At 38.8% G+C, this 12,632-nt stretch overlaps 1 protein-coding gene across 1 annotated transcript; it reads left to right on the forward strand.

Annotated features, from left to right (window-relative positions):
- The first annotated feature begins 10,368 nt into the window (after positions 1 to 10,368).
- LOC149237242 (uncharacterized) lies at positions 10,369 to 10,980 on the forward strand. Its single transcript, XM_089369209.1, has one exon. It carries the CDS (start codon positions 10,369 to 10,371, stop codon positions 10,978 to 10,980), a length of 612 nt encoding a protein of 203 aa, XP_089225335.1.
- The last annotated feature ends 1,652 nt before the right edge of the window (positions 10,981 to 12,632 follow it).

The raw sequence follows: 12,632 nt of genomic DNA on the forward strand, positions 1-12,632 counted from the left end.
TTAGATAGCATTGTTGTTGTCCTTCATCAAATATGTATAGATTATTTGGAGTTCTTTTTCCTTTGAGAACTGTTTTACCTGTATCAAGATCACGAACAAGACATCCATTTGATCTGAATATAACCTCGGTTCTTTGATCACACATCTGGCTGACACTTAGTAGATTATGCTTCAGTCCATCAACAAACAAAACATTTCCAGCCTTAACATCTTCTTTTAAAGGAGCAATACCTTTTCCTTTTATAGTTGCAGGAGTATCATTTCCAAAAGAGACTTTCTTTCCCTTTTCTAAATTAGAATAAGACTCAAGTTTTTCTTTATCACCTGTCATATGCTTCGAACATCCACTGTCAATGTACCATAGATTTTCTTGTCCTTCTGCATAAAATGCTATCCCACATCTTTCTGTTTGAGGTTCCTTTATTCTCCATGTTTTGGTGCCTGAGGCTTGTTCCTTTTTCTGTTCTTGTACCTTTCTTTCCGGAAACCTGCTTCTGCATTCAAAGTCTTCATGTCCAAAATTATTGCAAATAGAACATTCAACTTCATTTTCGAGAGCTGAAAAGTTGTTATAGGTCCTTTTTGCAATCCCTGTCATACTTCTTTGTTTTTGAGCTTCCCTAGTCATGATTGTTTTATACGCAACACATTGAGCTGCTTTGTGACCAAAGTTATGGCAAGAAAAGCATTGTCCATTGAAGAAGCTTCTGCGATTATTGGATCTACCAGCCAACTGATTGTAATTTCTATTTTCATCTATTCTTGAACCAAATTGAGAAGATTTTACCTGTGGCTGGTTGTGGCTTTTGTTCACCCTTAAGCTGGATTGCCCCTGATAGTTTCTGTTTGACATTTGTCCCTGCTTTACCTGATGATCTTCCTTGTGCTCTTGCTCATTTCTTCTTGCTGCATCAAGATAACTTTTTGAAGTGGATGCTTGAGAAGTTTCTCCATTATAGCCCAAACCTGTCTTATTTAGTGGAGACCGCTGCACACTGATAATCTCATCCAAAGTTTCAGATCCTTTGACAAACTTGAGATTAATAGTTTTTGTTTTCTCAATTTCTTTTCTAAGACCAACAATTTCACCTTCTAATTTTTCAAGATGTTTTTCCTTTTCATCAATTTGGAATTGTAGAGTATCAATAATCATGTTTTTTTCTTCTATACATCTCTTGAGTCTAGTAATTTCATTATAAAGGTTATCCACATCTACAGCATCCTCATAATCATCATCTTCAAATGCCATTAACAATCTATATTTATTACCTTGTTCATCTTCATCACTGTTTGATAAGCCATCACTATCTTCATGGGTGTAGTAGCTTTTCTTATTTGCACTTTGTTTCTTGTTCCATCTAACTGGTTCCTTTCCTTTATCCTTATAAGAGCATTTTGCAGCAAAATGACCTACTCTTCCACAAGCAAAGCATTTGAAAGGTAGCTTACCTCTGAACCTTCCAGAACCTCTTTGAAGATTTCTGACAAAATTTGATTCTTCTTCTTCTTCTTCTGGATCATGGCTTGCTTCATAGTAATCTTCTTTGCCTGATGCTTTAAAAGCAGCCTCCCTTCTGTCTGATGGTCCTCCCTTTCTCATTTCATAAGCAGTTAGAATTCCATGTAGCTGAGACATAGTAAGAACACGGAGATTTTCTTTTTCTTCTATTGCAGATACTTTGGATTCAAACTTGGGGGATAATGATCTTAGAATCTTTTGAACTACTATAGACTCCTTTACTTCTTCACCCAAATTTTTCATACAATTTACAATCTCATCTACCTGAAGAAAATAATTAGCCACACTTTCATCATTATACATCTTGAGAGTCTCATATTGAATCCTGAGAGTTTGAAGTTTAGCTTGTTTTACCTGTTCATCTCCTTCATAGCTTGTGATCATTTTGTCCCATATTTCTTTTGCTGATTTGAAGTGCATTACCTTCATGAATTCTGTTTGGGATATACTTCCTAATAGAGTACTGACTGCTTTTGCATTTGTTTCATACTTCTTTTTCTCAGCTGGATCTGTAGGAGTAGCTGAAGGAAAAGCATAGCCTGTTTCTACAATGTCCCAAACTTCAGTACCAAGAGATTGAAGATATGCAGTAACTCTTACCTTCCAATAATTGAAGTTTGTCCCATCAAAAACTGGTGGCCTGATTGATGCTTCTCTCTCGTAGTTGCTCATGATGAACGATCTACCTTCAAGCGATCAAGCTTTTCTGAAGGACCTGCTCTGATACCAATTGTTGGAAATAATACTGAGAGGGGGGGTGAATCAGTATTATCTAGCAATTTACCAAATCTTCCTTATTTGATCTTTTGAATTATTCTTGCATATCAGTACCATAAAACAATGAGCATGAATAAAGAAAATAGACAGCCACACCAAAGAACACAAGATGTAAGGTGGAAACCCAATGCGGGAGAAAACCACCTGCTGCAATATGTCTCTATCTTCTTTCAAGAAATTCTTTTTACAATGATTTTGTACTGGTGCAGTCCTTTACCAGCACGCAGGCTGCAACCTGCAGAGAGCTACAACTCTCTCTCGTTTTCCAGTCTCTCCTGGAGGGGAGCTACAACCCCCTACTTCTTTTCATGAAGAATCAAATGATCAACAAGTATACAACAGATACAGTCTACTACAGATATCAGATCAATAATTACAGAAACAACCTAGAACACTTTATGAACAGAAATATACAGTCAACAGATCATCTTAAGACAGGGACGCATATTTTCTTTCTATGGCCTGCGACTGGACGCAGTCTACCTTCTACTGTTCTGCGTGCAGACGCACTGTTCCTCTATGCTTTGCTGCGACCGACGCACCCAGCATAACTATCGCGTCGCGTCTTTCGCTTCAGAGACGCACCCAATAACACAGTCGCGCTGCGTCCTTTGCCTCAGAGACGCACCTGAGCCTTTACTGTACTGCGTCCCGGCGCACTTGCCCTTCACTGAACCTGCGTCCCTTCAGATATAAGAAATATGAGGACTTCAGAACCAACCCAAACTCTCAGATCCACAGATCTGATCATGCGCCATAAAGATCATAGTCCATTAGAAGATTCGCCCTTATAGATCTGGACTAGATCTCACCAAGAGATATTCAATCAAGATGATGCATAATCCAAATGAATTCCTCTGCTTTATATAGGCAAGCTTCTCCCCAAAACATGGAACAATATCACGAGCCGACACCATAGAAACACAAAACCGTCGGCTAGATACCACACGAGAAACCCCCACGTGCTTTTCTCTGCCTTGAAATGTGTGCACTGGGCGGACGCACCTCCTGAACGACTGGCCTGCGTCCCTGGACGCGGGTTCTGCATGGTATGCCTGCGGGGACGCACTTGCTGAACATATTTCCTGCGTCCTTCTTGATTTATCACCTGAATGGGTTTGCCATCAAGGACAACACCTGAATCATAATGCCAATATTTTTTCGTTTTCTTTAAGTTTGAAACAAACAAGCATACTCGACAATCCTTTCACATTTCAAGAGTCAGAAAAGAGCTTAAAGATAACTCCAGGGTTTCGCTTTTTCGTAATTTTTAACGAGTCCAAAAAAGTGATAAAAATGTACTCATGTCCAAAATGATTCATTTTTGTAATTAAACCTATGTCTTGCACATTTAAACTCAAAAATCATCGTAACCACTCAAGAAACATAGTAAAAACATTAAAATTTTGAACTTTCAAAAGCTAAAGGCAAAAGATAATATATTAATTGGCCTAAAATGCTTATAAGATTCCAAAAAGTAAAAAACTTTTAACATTTGTGCTTTTACCATTTGAGAGCCATTGAGAGTGCATTTTTACCAAAAACTTCAGAGGCGGATTTCGATCAAACTGGTGAACCAATTCACGAACCGTTTTCTCCATGTAAGAAATCGTTCCATTATCTTCATTTTGATTACTTAAATTTTTTATTTCACCATATATTTAGTGATTTTAAGGGGTTTTATTTAATTTAAATTTCACCCTCAGTGTGTAGTTACTCCTCATCGAGTCCGCATACACCGACCCTTTTTTTTACACTGAAAAACGTGATTTATGTGGTTTTTCAAACGATAACCATGCAAATTTGCTTTGTTTATAAAAGAGGGTCGCACACAGCATCGACGGTTTTGAAAAAATTAATAAAATGCCTAAAATTTCTTGTAAAATTTATCACATTCTTTTCTAATCATCCTCCATGATTATTTTCAGGGTTTTGAATTGCAAAAATGGAATGGAGGGGAAGAGAACATTAAGATCAAGATGGGCAACTTTAAATAATCCAGTAACACTACAAGCCTTGAGATATTGTGGTCTATACAAATTTTTCATGATACCGGGTATGAAGGCTCAGCTAGATTTGCTGACATGGATGGTAACAAGATGGAATGCTCAGGAACAATGTTTCCAAATTGGAGACCACAAACTTACCATAGATGTAGATGACATATATTTCATGATTGGGCTTCCATGTCGTGGGGTTGATATTTATTCATATGGGCACATACCAAGTGGAGAAAAAACAACAACTTACCTACAACAATATTGTTTTAGAGGGTCCCAGCTCAAAGATGGACGGATTGACATCAAAACTATTGAGAGACTTTCATTGAGGACCATTGCTTTCACTATTGCACGATTGTGTCAAAGTGCAGTGCTTCATTTGCTCAATAAGGCCCAAATGCAAATTTTTTTGGAGTGTTCAAAACCTAACATTTTCAACTAGTGTGAGGAGGTTGTTGTCAATTCCAAAGGACAACTAACTAGACTAAAGACTGGAAAACTAAAAAAATTTGGGTATGGTGCCATCGTGATCTCATTTTCTCTAGAGAGGATTCCTCTTCTTTCCTCACATATATTTATAGATGCAGGAGGACCTCGAGATCCTCATATGCTACAGTGGATTTTGTTGATGGCATGCCACAGAGGTGGTGATGGCCCAATTGTGATATATATTCCTGACTTTTTTGGGTGGTTGGAATGCCATATCATCATAATCGAGGAATTTCTATATGTAGGCATGGATTACATTGGTGATCCAAATATCCCACTTCCTGCAGGAATATAGTGGGGTGACATAGGTAAAAATTTCACATTTCTGTTATTTTGTTTTTTTCGAATTTTTTGTTTTTTGACATCCAAAACTAACTATTTAAAATAATCATGCATATGTGGGCCCAGTCAGACCAGCAACATTATGTCGATTTGATAGATATGGTGAGCAGCCAACAACTCTTGTGGTATAGAACCCTGATACAATAGAGGCCTTATCTGAGCTTGAGACAAACCTAGAGAGGTTGACTTTGAATATCCCAGATGTTGGGATCGATGATTTTCCTCTCTATTACAAGAGGCATACTGTGGGAGTTCTTGGGTCGATTAGTCGCTTGTAATGATGATTTTCTCACGCCATCGTTTGTTACCATGATCTCCATGCTTAAATTCTAGTCATGGGGATAGATTTTATTTTTTGATATATTAGCATGTTCAAATAATAAAGGCCACATGGCTTCATATGTCTTGGATGGCATTTTGTAAAGCCACACTTTTTACAAACATTTTGATTAATGGAAACTACTATTATTATTTTAATTTATCTTGTGCAATATGTGGATGGATATTGTATTTATTGCTTACAGATGTTACGAATGTTGATTTAACATAATTAGCCAATGCATCAGTTAATGTGTTTAAATGTCTTGGAATCTGTTGATATTCAATGTAATAAAATTCTCTTTCCAAAAGACAAACCCGCAAAAACATCCTTAACATTGTGGAACTTCTTACTGAATAGACATCGTTTAAATGTAATATTATGAGTTGATAATCTAACCTAATGATCAATCGATGAATACCAAATGAAATAGCATCAGACAATAGCTCAATAACTGCACTATATTTTGCGATTTTTTTTGTTGGTCTACCAAGGCATATTCCATGAATACTAACTAACTCATCAGTGGGTGAATAAATATCCCAAGCTTTGGAAGACGAATTCTGAGTACTATGACTAGCACCATTGGAAAACCCAATGTAAGTTTGAGGGACCGTTGACATCTGCAAATCAAGTGTAACACAATATAAGCAGGAGAAGTAGTAGAAAATCGTAAAAATATGCTAAATTTTCCACACACACATCAAAAATATGATACAATAATGTACAAAGTCTTCACAGAGTGAATTAAGAATATTATTTCTTCAGGGAAAGATCATTTCTAGGCTTTCCTAAAGAAATTTCGTCATAATCAACTAGCCCATAAGTCCCTTTTGCTTGTACATGTTTTGCAATATAAGGACCATGCCACATGGCCTCGAATTTTTCGACAACTAATTTATCATACTCTTGATTATAAACCAAGAATAGGCCACCTTCTGAATATGAGCGAGGATTTACATTTTTTATCAAAATGTGCCTTAACTCCTTTCTTATGAGTCTCACTATCTAATGCAACATCATGGCGAGTCTCATCTAATCATGCTAAGTATAAAAAATGTTCCTCCTCTACAGAAGTCATTGGTAATAATTCAATTTCCAGTTTTAATGACGAGATTTCACATTCAATAGGGAAGACTGCTTTCAGACTGTAAACCAACTGGAAGGGAGTAAAACCAATTGAATATATAATTATTTTGTCTTAAAGAAAAAGACAAAAAAATTATATATTCCAAAAAGAGCCAGAACGGGACAACATTTCCATATATTGTTTCTAGCTAGAGTCAATCATGTTGCCCTTGAACAAAGCACTCAAAAGAAAGTCTCTCCTCCATTTTGGGAGGGATTTAGTTTGACTTAGGTACACCTTAACCTTGTTATTGAGTCAGTTCTCCTCCAATTGGTTACCTCTTCCAATCATGTGGAGAGTTTACTCATGCCTCCTGCATGACGAATTTATACATAGTTATCATATGCTGCCATATAGTCATCATTAAGTCGTGCTTTTGTTCAAGGGAAGTAAGCCTGAGTTGACCTCTCTGCATTGTCTCTTGACCTATTTTTCAGTTGGCCATCCCTAGTTGTCAGTGTCATGTTTGTCATCACATCAGTTAGATTGGTCCTTTTCTCGTGCCAGTTTGAGAAGGTCTCCATTGACTTCTTGATGGCGGGTCTTGTCCTTATCGATGACGACATATTGCTCTGAGGGTAGGCCTAGAGCCGCACCCTGGCCCTATTTTCATTATTGATAGGTCACCTTGTGCTCAGCATCGATCAGTATCATGGGTATTTAACTGAGTGGTTTCCCTTGTGTTCGACATCAACTTTCATTATCACACATTGGGATTCGTGCAGTGCCTTGGTTTCCATTTGAACCTATTGGTGGATTCCTCACCTTTGTGTCAACTTTCATTATTGGTTAGTTCAGAGGATTTCTATCGTGCACTAGCTACATCTTGTGTACACAAGAAACATGTTTCGGTTTGGTTACTACATCTTTTTCGTCCGATTCCTTCCACATTATTGGCCTTTGGGTTACACTCTACTAGATTGATGAAGGATTCCTTACTGCCTTCCTTCTAGCAGATCTTTTCCTATCGACTATGATTCACTGCTCTGGGACAAAGATCTAGAGTCCATTTCGCAGCACCTTGGGGTTTGCAATCATCAGTGGCAGATTCCTTCGCTATCGACAATGGGAAACCATCATTGTCCCCTAATTGATAGATTCTTCCAGGTGTTCAACTTCAGCTCATTCATTCGCACCTGTTAGATTGTACTGGGTACTTTGACTCTCATTATCATTATCAATGAGTAGTCTCCCGTTTGTTAACGGTATACATCAATGACCGGTATTCAAACGATTTCTCACATGGTCGACCTCAAATCATTTATTCCCATTGTGTAGAAATGTACCACGGCGGTTGGTGAAGACCTCAGGTTGCATCAGCATGTTTTGGTTCACTTGTCAGTTGCTCATGTTACTGCTAGTTGACGCCATCCACCTTATATGTTGTAATCCTTCACATCGACATCTTATATACTGGCATCCGAGTTGCGATGTAGTATCATTTTATTCCATCAGGTTCATTTGGTACTATTTGGATCATTATTTGACATCAATGATCAGCTTCATTGATCATCTTCTTATATGTGATATTCAGACATGTACTAATTTTTCGATCACGATTAGATGATCCATTATGTACTTTTAGTTCTTTATACTTGTATACATAGTGGATCCACTTGTACTTGATATGCAGACATGCTTTACTTTCTCTAAGCATGGGTATGACTGCCTCAGAAAACAGTTTCTTTCTGATCTCTCTTTGATGGCTTGGCAAGCTGAATTTTGGTGAAGTCCTTCTCAGTCTCGACAGGATTCCTTTCCATATACTTAATACATTTCGGCCATCATGTACCCCTTATAACCTCATATATTAGGGGGCATATGTTATAGCTCCATTTACCACCATTGGTATTTGTGATGCTTGGTTTATGGCCTAGGGCAACCGCTCCTTCCAGACTTGGTCCAAATATTTTAAAAACAGTGTTTTATTCCCTGTATGCTACTTTTCCCTGAGATAAAAGTGTGTACATGAGGGTTAGTCAATTCCCAACCTGCATATATGTGTTAAAACACTTTAAAAATTTAAATTTCCTTAATTATGGGCAGATTTCATAGGTTTTACCTATTGTTTACCTCCTAGTGCCCGTGGCCCAACTATTTCCCAATAGTTTCCCAACTAAAAAACTAATTGGGATAAGTATAAATAGACTTATATGGGAAGGCCTTAAGGACGAGAAGAGATAGAATTATTATACTGATATTATCCCTCATTGAGTCTGAAGTATCCATGTGCTTCAAGCACTTCCCCAAGTTTCAGGAAACCCTTGTTTCCTTGAGTGTTGATGTTCTCCCACTTTCTTGAGATATCATGGTATTGGTTATGGAAGGAGGCTGTTGAAGACTGGGATTGGACAGATCTGGAGGACAGTTCCACTTGGAGCCAGAAGAAGAAGACTCAAGTGAATTCTCACCATGTTGGTTATAGCTTTCTACAATAAAAACAAACGTTGTCTTGTTCCTAAGATTAACTTTGTTTATGCATCAGATATTGTTGTAATTCATGTATGAATGTTATTTTGATGTATAACTAATCATTTTGCTTATATGATATAAAGTTAGTTTCATTAAAATGCTTTATCTATATGCTGCTATGTATGTTCGAATTGGTTGATTTGCAGATTCGAAGATCATGAAGAGCTGCAGAGGGTCTGAACCCTGCTGGAACTACCCAAACGAAGGACATCCAGGTATGGTCGCTATCACATAGCTTGTTTATATAAGCATTTTGCCTGAGTTGTATGAGTGTTTCTTACTATAGTTTTCTCTTGCTCTGTTGGGGTTTCAACCCAAAGCCCTAGGGTACTTATTCCTGTAACAATAGCTTGGTAGGCATCACCATAACTTGACTAAGCTAGTTCACTGCATAGCACATGTCAGGTCTTCTGTTCACAATATATGTCAAAGACCCCACAAGCTTCTTGTAAATGGTAACATCAACCTCTTCACCTAAAGTCAAATTCTCCTTACTCTAGTTTGTAGCTAGAGGTGTGTCCCTGGACTTACAACTATCCATGTGAAATATCTGAAGTATTTCAGGGTGCGGTTGATGGCTCGAAGACTTAAGAAGATCATTTGCCTGGAAATCTATCAGCTCAGCTGCAAGAAAAGGAAGAGCAGGCCCCGGCTCCTTCAGAGGCATATGTTGATCTCTGCTCTGCCGACATTGAGGGTATGGGCCTGGACTCAAACATACCTTCTCATTCTCCTTCTTTTTCTTTAAAATCTGTTGGTCTTTTGTCTGGTCCTTCCAGAGCTCAGAATATTATTATTCCTATTTCTTGTACTGAAAACACACATGTGGAAAGCATTATTACTTCTATCCCCAATCTAGATCTGAACCGTGAGTTGGCTAGGGGTGAAGAGGAGGGTGTGAGGGAAGATCTACTGGCTGTCTCAAACCACTATAACCTCAGACCTCGTGAGAAAAAACCTCCACCCTGGGGGGCTGTGGGGGGATTGGGAATGGACCTAGCTCAGATTAGTGAGCGGAAGGCGAGAGGTAGGAAAACAAATTTGTCAAAGGCTCAGATTCGAGCAAAGATAGATATTGCAGATGGAAAACAAATGTCTATTTCTAGGGTGCTTAGAGCAGTGAAGCCCTCTCCTGGGGTTGAAAATGATAATCCTATCCTGGAACTGTAGGGGTTTAGCCAGTAAACCTAAAAAACTGGCTCTCAAAGAGGTTATCCGTCAGTACAATCCAGATTTCCTCCTCTTGCAGGAAACCTTGGGCAGGGGAGAAGATGTCACTAATTCCCTGTCAATCCTTTTGCTGGGGTGGAATTTTCAGGCTATGGATGCCAAAGGTCACTCTGGGGGTTTAGCCATGGGATTCAGAGAAGGGAAGTTTAAAGTTCAAAATTCATGGGGGATGGATCATGTAATGGGAATGGAAGTCTACTCCATAGAATTATGTTCCCTTTTACTGATAGTAAACATATATGGGCCTTGCCAGGGGAGAGCTCTATTCTGGAATTCCTTGCTTTCCAAATCTGTAATGATTAACCCAAATCTTGTGATAGGAGGAGATCTAAATTTCTCAATTGGAGCTGCTGAAATATGGGGTCCCTCTGCTAGAGAAGACCCCTTATCAGATTTCTTCTACAATATCCTTGGTACCAACAAATTGTTGGATATAAACCTGTTGAAAGTAAGGCCCACCTGGAGGAATCGAAGAACAGGGGAAAATAGGATAGCAAAAAGATTGGATCGGTTTCTCTTATGTGAAGAGGTCGCAACAAAGGTTCCAACCTTTCGTCAATGGGTGGGAGAGGGAGGGAATTCAGACCACCTTCCTATTTTGATTGAGCTCACCAAACCTCCTAAAAAGTTGATAGCCCCTTTCAAATTTAATCCCGCTTGGCTGTTGGAGGACTCATATAACATACTCTTCAAAGAAACCTAGAGAACTGTGAGGGCCAGTGATTCGGAGGACAAAGCGTTCCTCTTCATGGAGAATCTCAAGCGTCTGAAAAAAGCAATGGTGGAATGGGCTAAGGCTAAGAAACTAAAACAAGATGAAGAGTTAATCAAAATAGGGATGGAGCTACAAGATCTGGAAAGTCCTGAAGTTGATGGCTACGAAACTCAGGAAAAAAGGGATAGAATATTGTTATTGGAAGGTCAAAGGAGTAAAATCCTTCTAGCAAGAGAAGAACAATGGAGATTGAAAAGTAGAGCCATATGGCTAAAGGCAGGGGATGAAAATACTAAGTTTTTTCAAAATTATGCAAGAGGAAGGAAGAATACAAACACAATTTGGAAATTGAAGGATGAAGAAGGTAGAGAAGCAAACTCCTTTGAAAACCTGTCACAAATGGGGATAAGCCATTTCCAAAAGCTCTTCATAGGACAAGCGGAAGCTTCTCTGGCTGAAGTAATCAGGACAGCCCAAAGTTTCCCTCGTTATGTGGATGATGAAGACGCAGTGGATCTTATGGGAGAAGTCTCGAAGAAGGAAGTGGAGAACATCATCAAATCAATGGCAAGGGACAAGAGTCCTGGTCCAGACGGATGGATAGTTGAACTGTTTCAACACTTCTTCGAACAAATTGGACAGGAAGTGACGGATGTGGTTGAAGAATCCAGAAGGAAAGGAGCTATTTATGCCCCTTTTAATGCAACATTCATAGCCCTCATTCCAAAGAAGGAAGACCCAGTCTCTTTCGAGGATTTTCGACCAATCTCCTTGTGCAATTGCATTTACAAAATAATCGCAAAGGTGATAGCTATCTGATTAAAACCTATCTTATCCAGAAGTATCTCAAAAGAACAGTTTGGGTTCTTGGATGGTAGACAGATCCATGAAGCAATTGGGGTTGCACAGGAAACGATTCATAGTGTCAAACAGAAGAAGGGGAAAGGAGCAGTCGTGAAAATAGATCTCTCAAAGGCTTATGACAGAATAAGTTGGATATATATCCGTATGTTGCTTACACACCTGGGATTTCAAGTTGATTTCATAAATTGGATCATGGGATGCTTAACAAGTGTTAGTTTTGTGGTGATTATCAATGGGGCTGCTTCTTCTTTTTTCCAAGGGCAAAGAGGGTTGAGACAGGGATGCCCCCTATCGCCACTCCTCTTTCTACTGGCAGCTGAAGGGCTCAGCCAGTTAGTGCTAGAAGCCAGAAGGGAAGGAGCCATAAGAGGGCTGGAAGTGGCTGTAAATCTGTTTATATCTCATCTTTTATTTGTAGATGACATTTTTCTTTTCAGTAATGGAAGTATCAATGAAATTAAGGAGTTCAAGAGGATCTTGGACCTATTTATGAAGGCTACAGGAATGCAAGTGAACAAGGATAAATCTCAACTGATCCTGGAAGGCTTCAATAGACAGGAAACAAATCAAATATCAGTTGCCCTGCCCTTTGAAGTCCATAAGCTCGATGATCCTTTTAAATACCTGGGCTTTTGGCTGAAACCAAATGCCTATAGGAAGCAGGATTGGCATTGGCTAATAGCAAAAATTGAAGCCAGAATAACACATTGGAGCTTCAAGTGGCTCTCGAGAGCTGGAAGACTGACCCTTATTAAATCTGTTATCTTGGCAATTCC

The sequence above is a fragment of the Pinus tabuliformis genome, chromosome 8, assembly GCF_031772625.1.
Source record: "Pinus tabuliformis cultivar Carrire ecotype Pingquan chromosome 8, CPIR1, whole genome shotgun sequence".
Lineage (NCBI taxonomy): Eukaryota > Viridiplantae > Streptophyta > Pinopsida > Pinales > Pinaceae > Pinus > Pinus tabuliformis.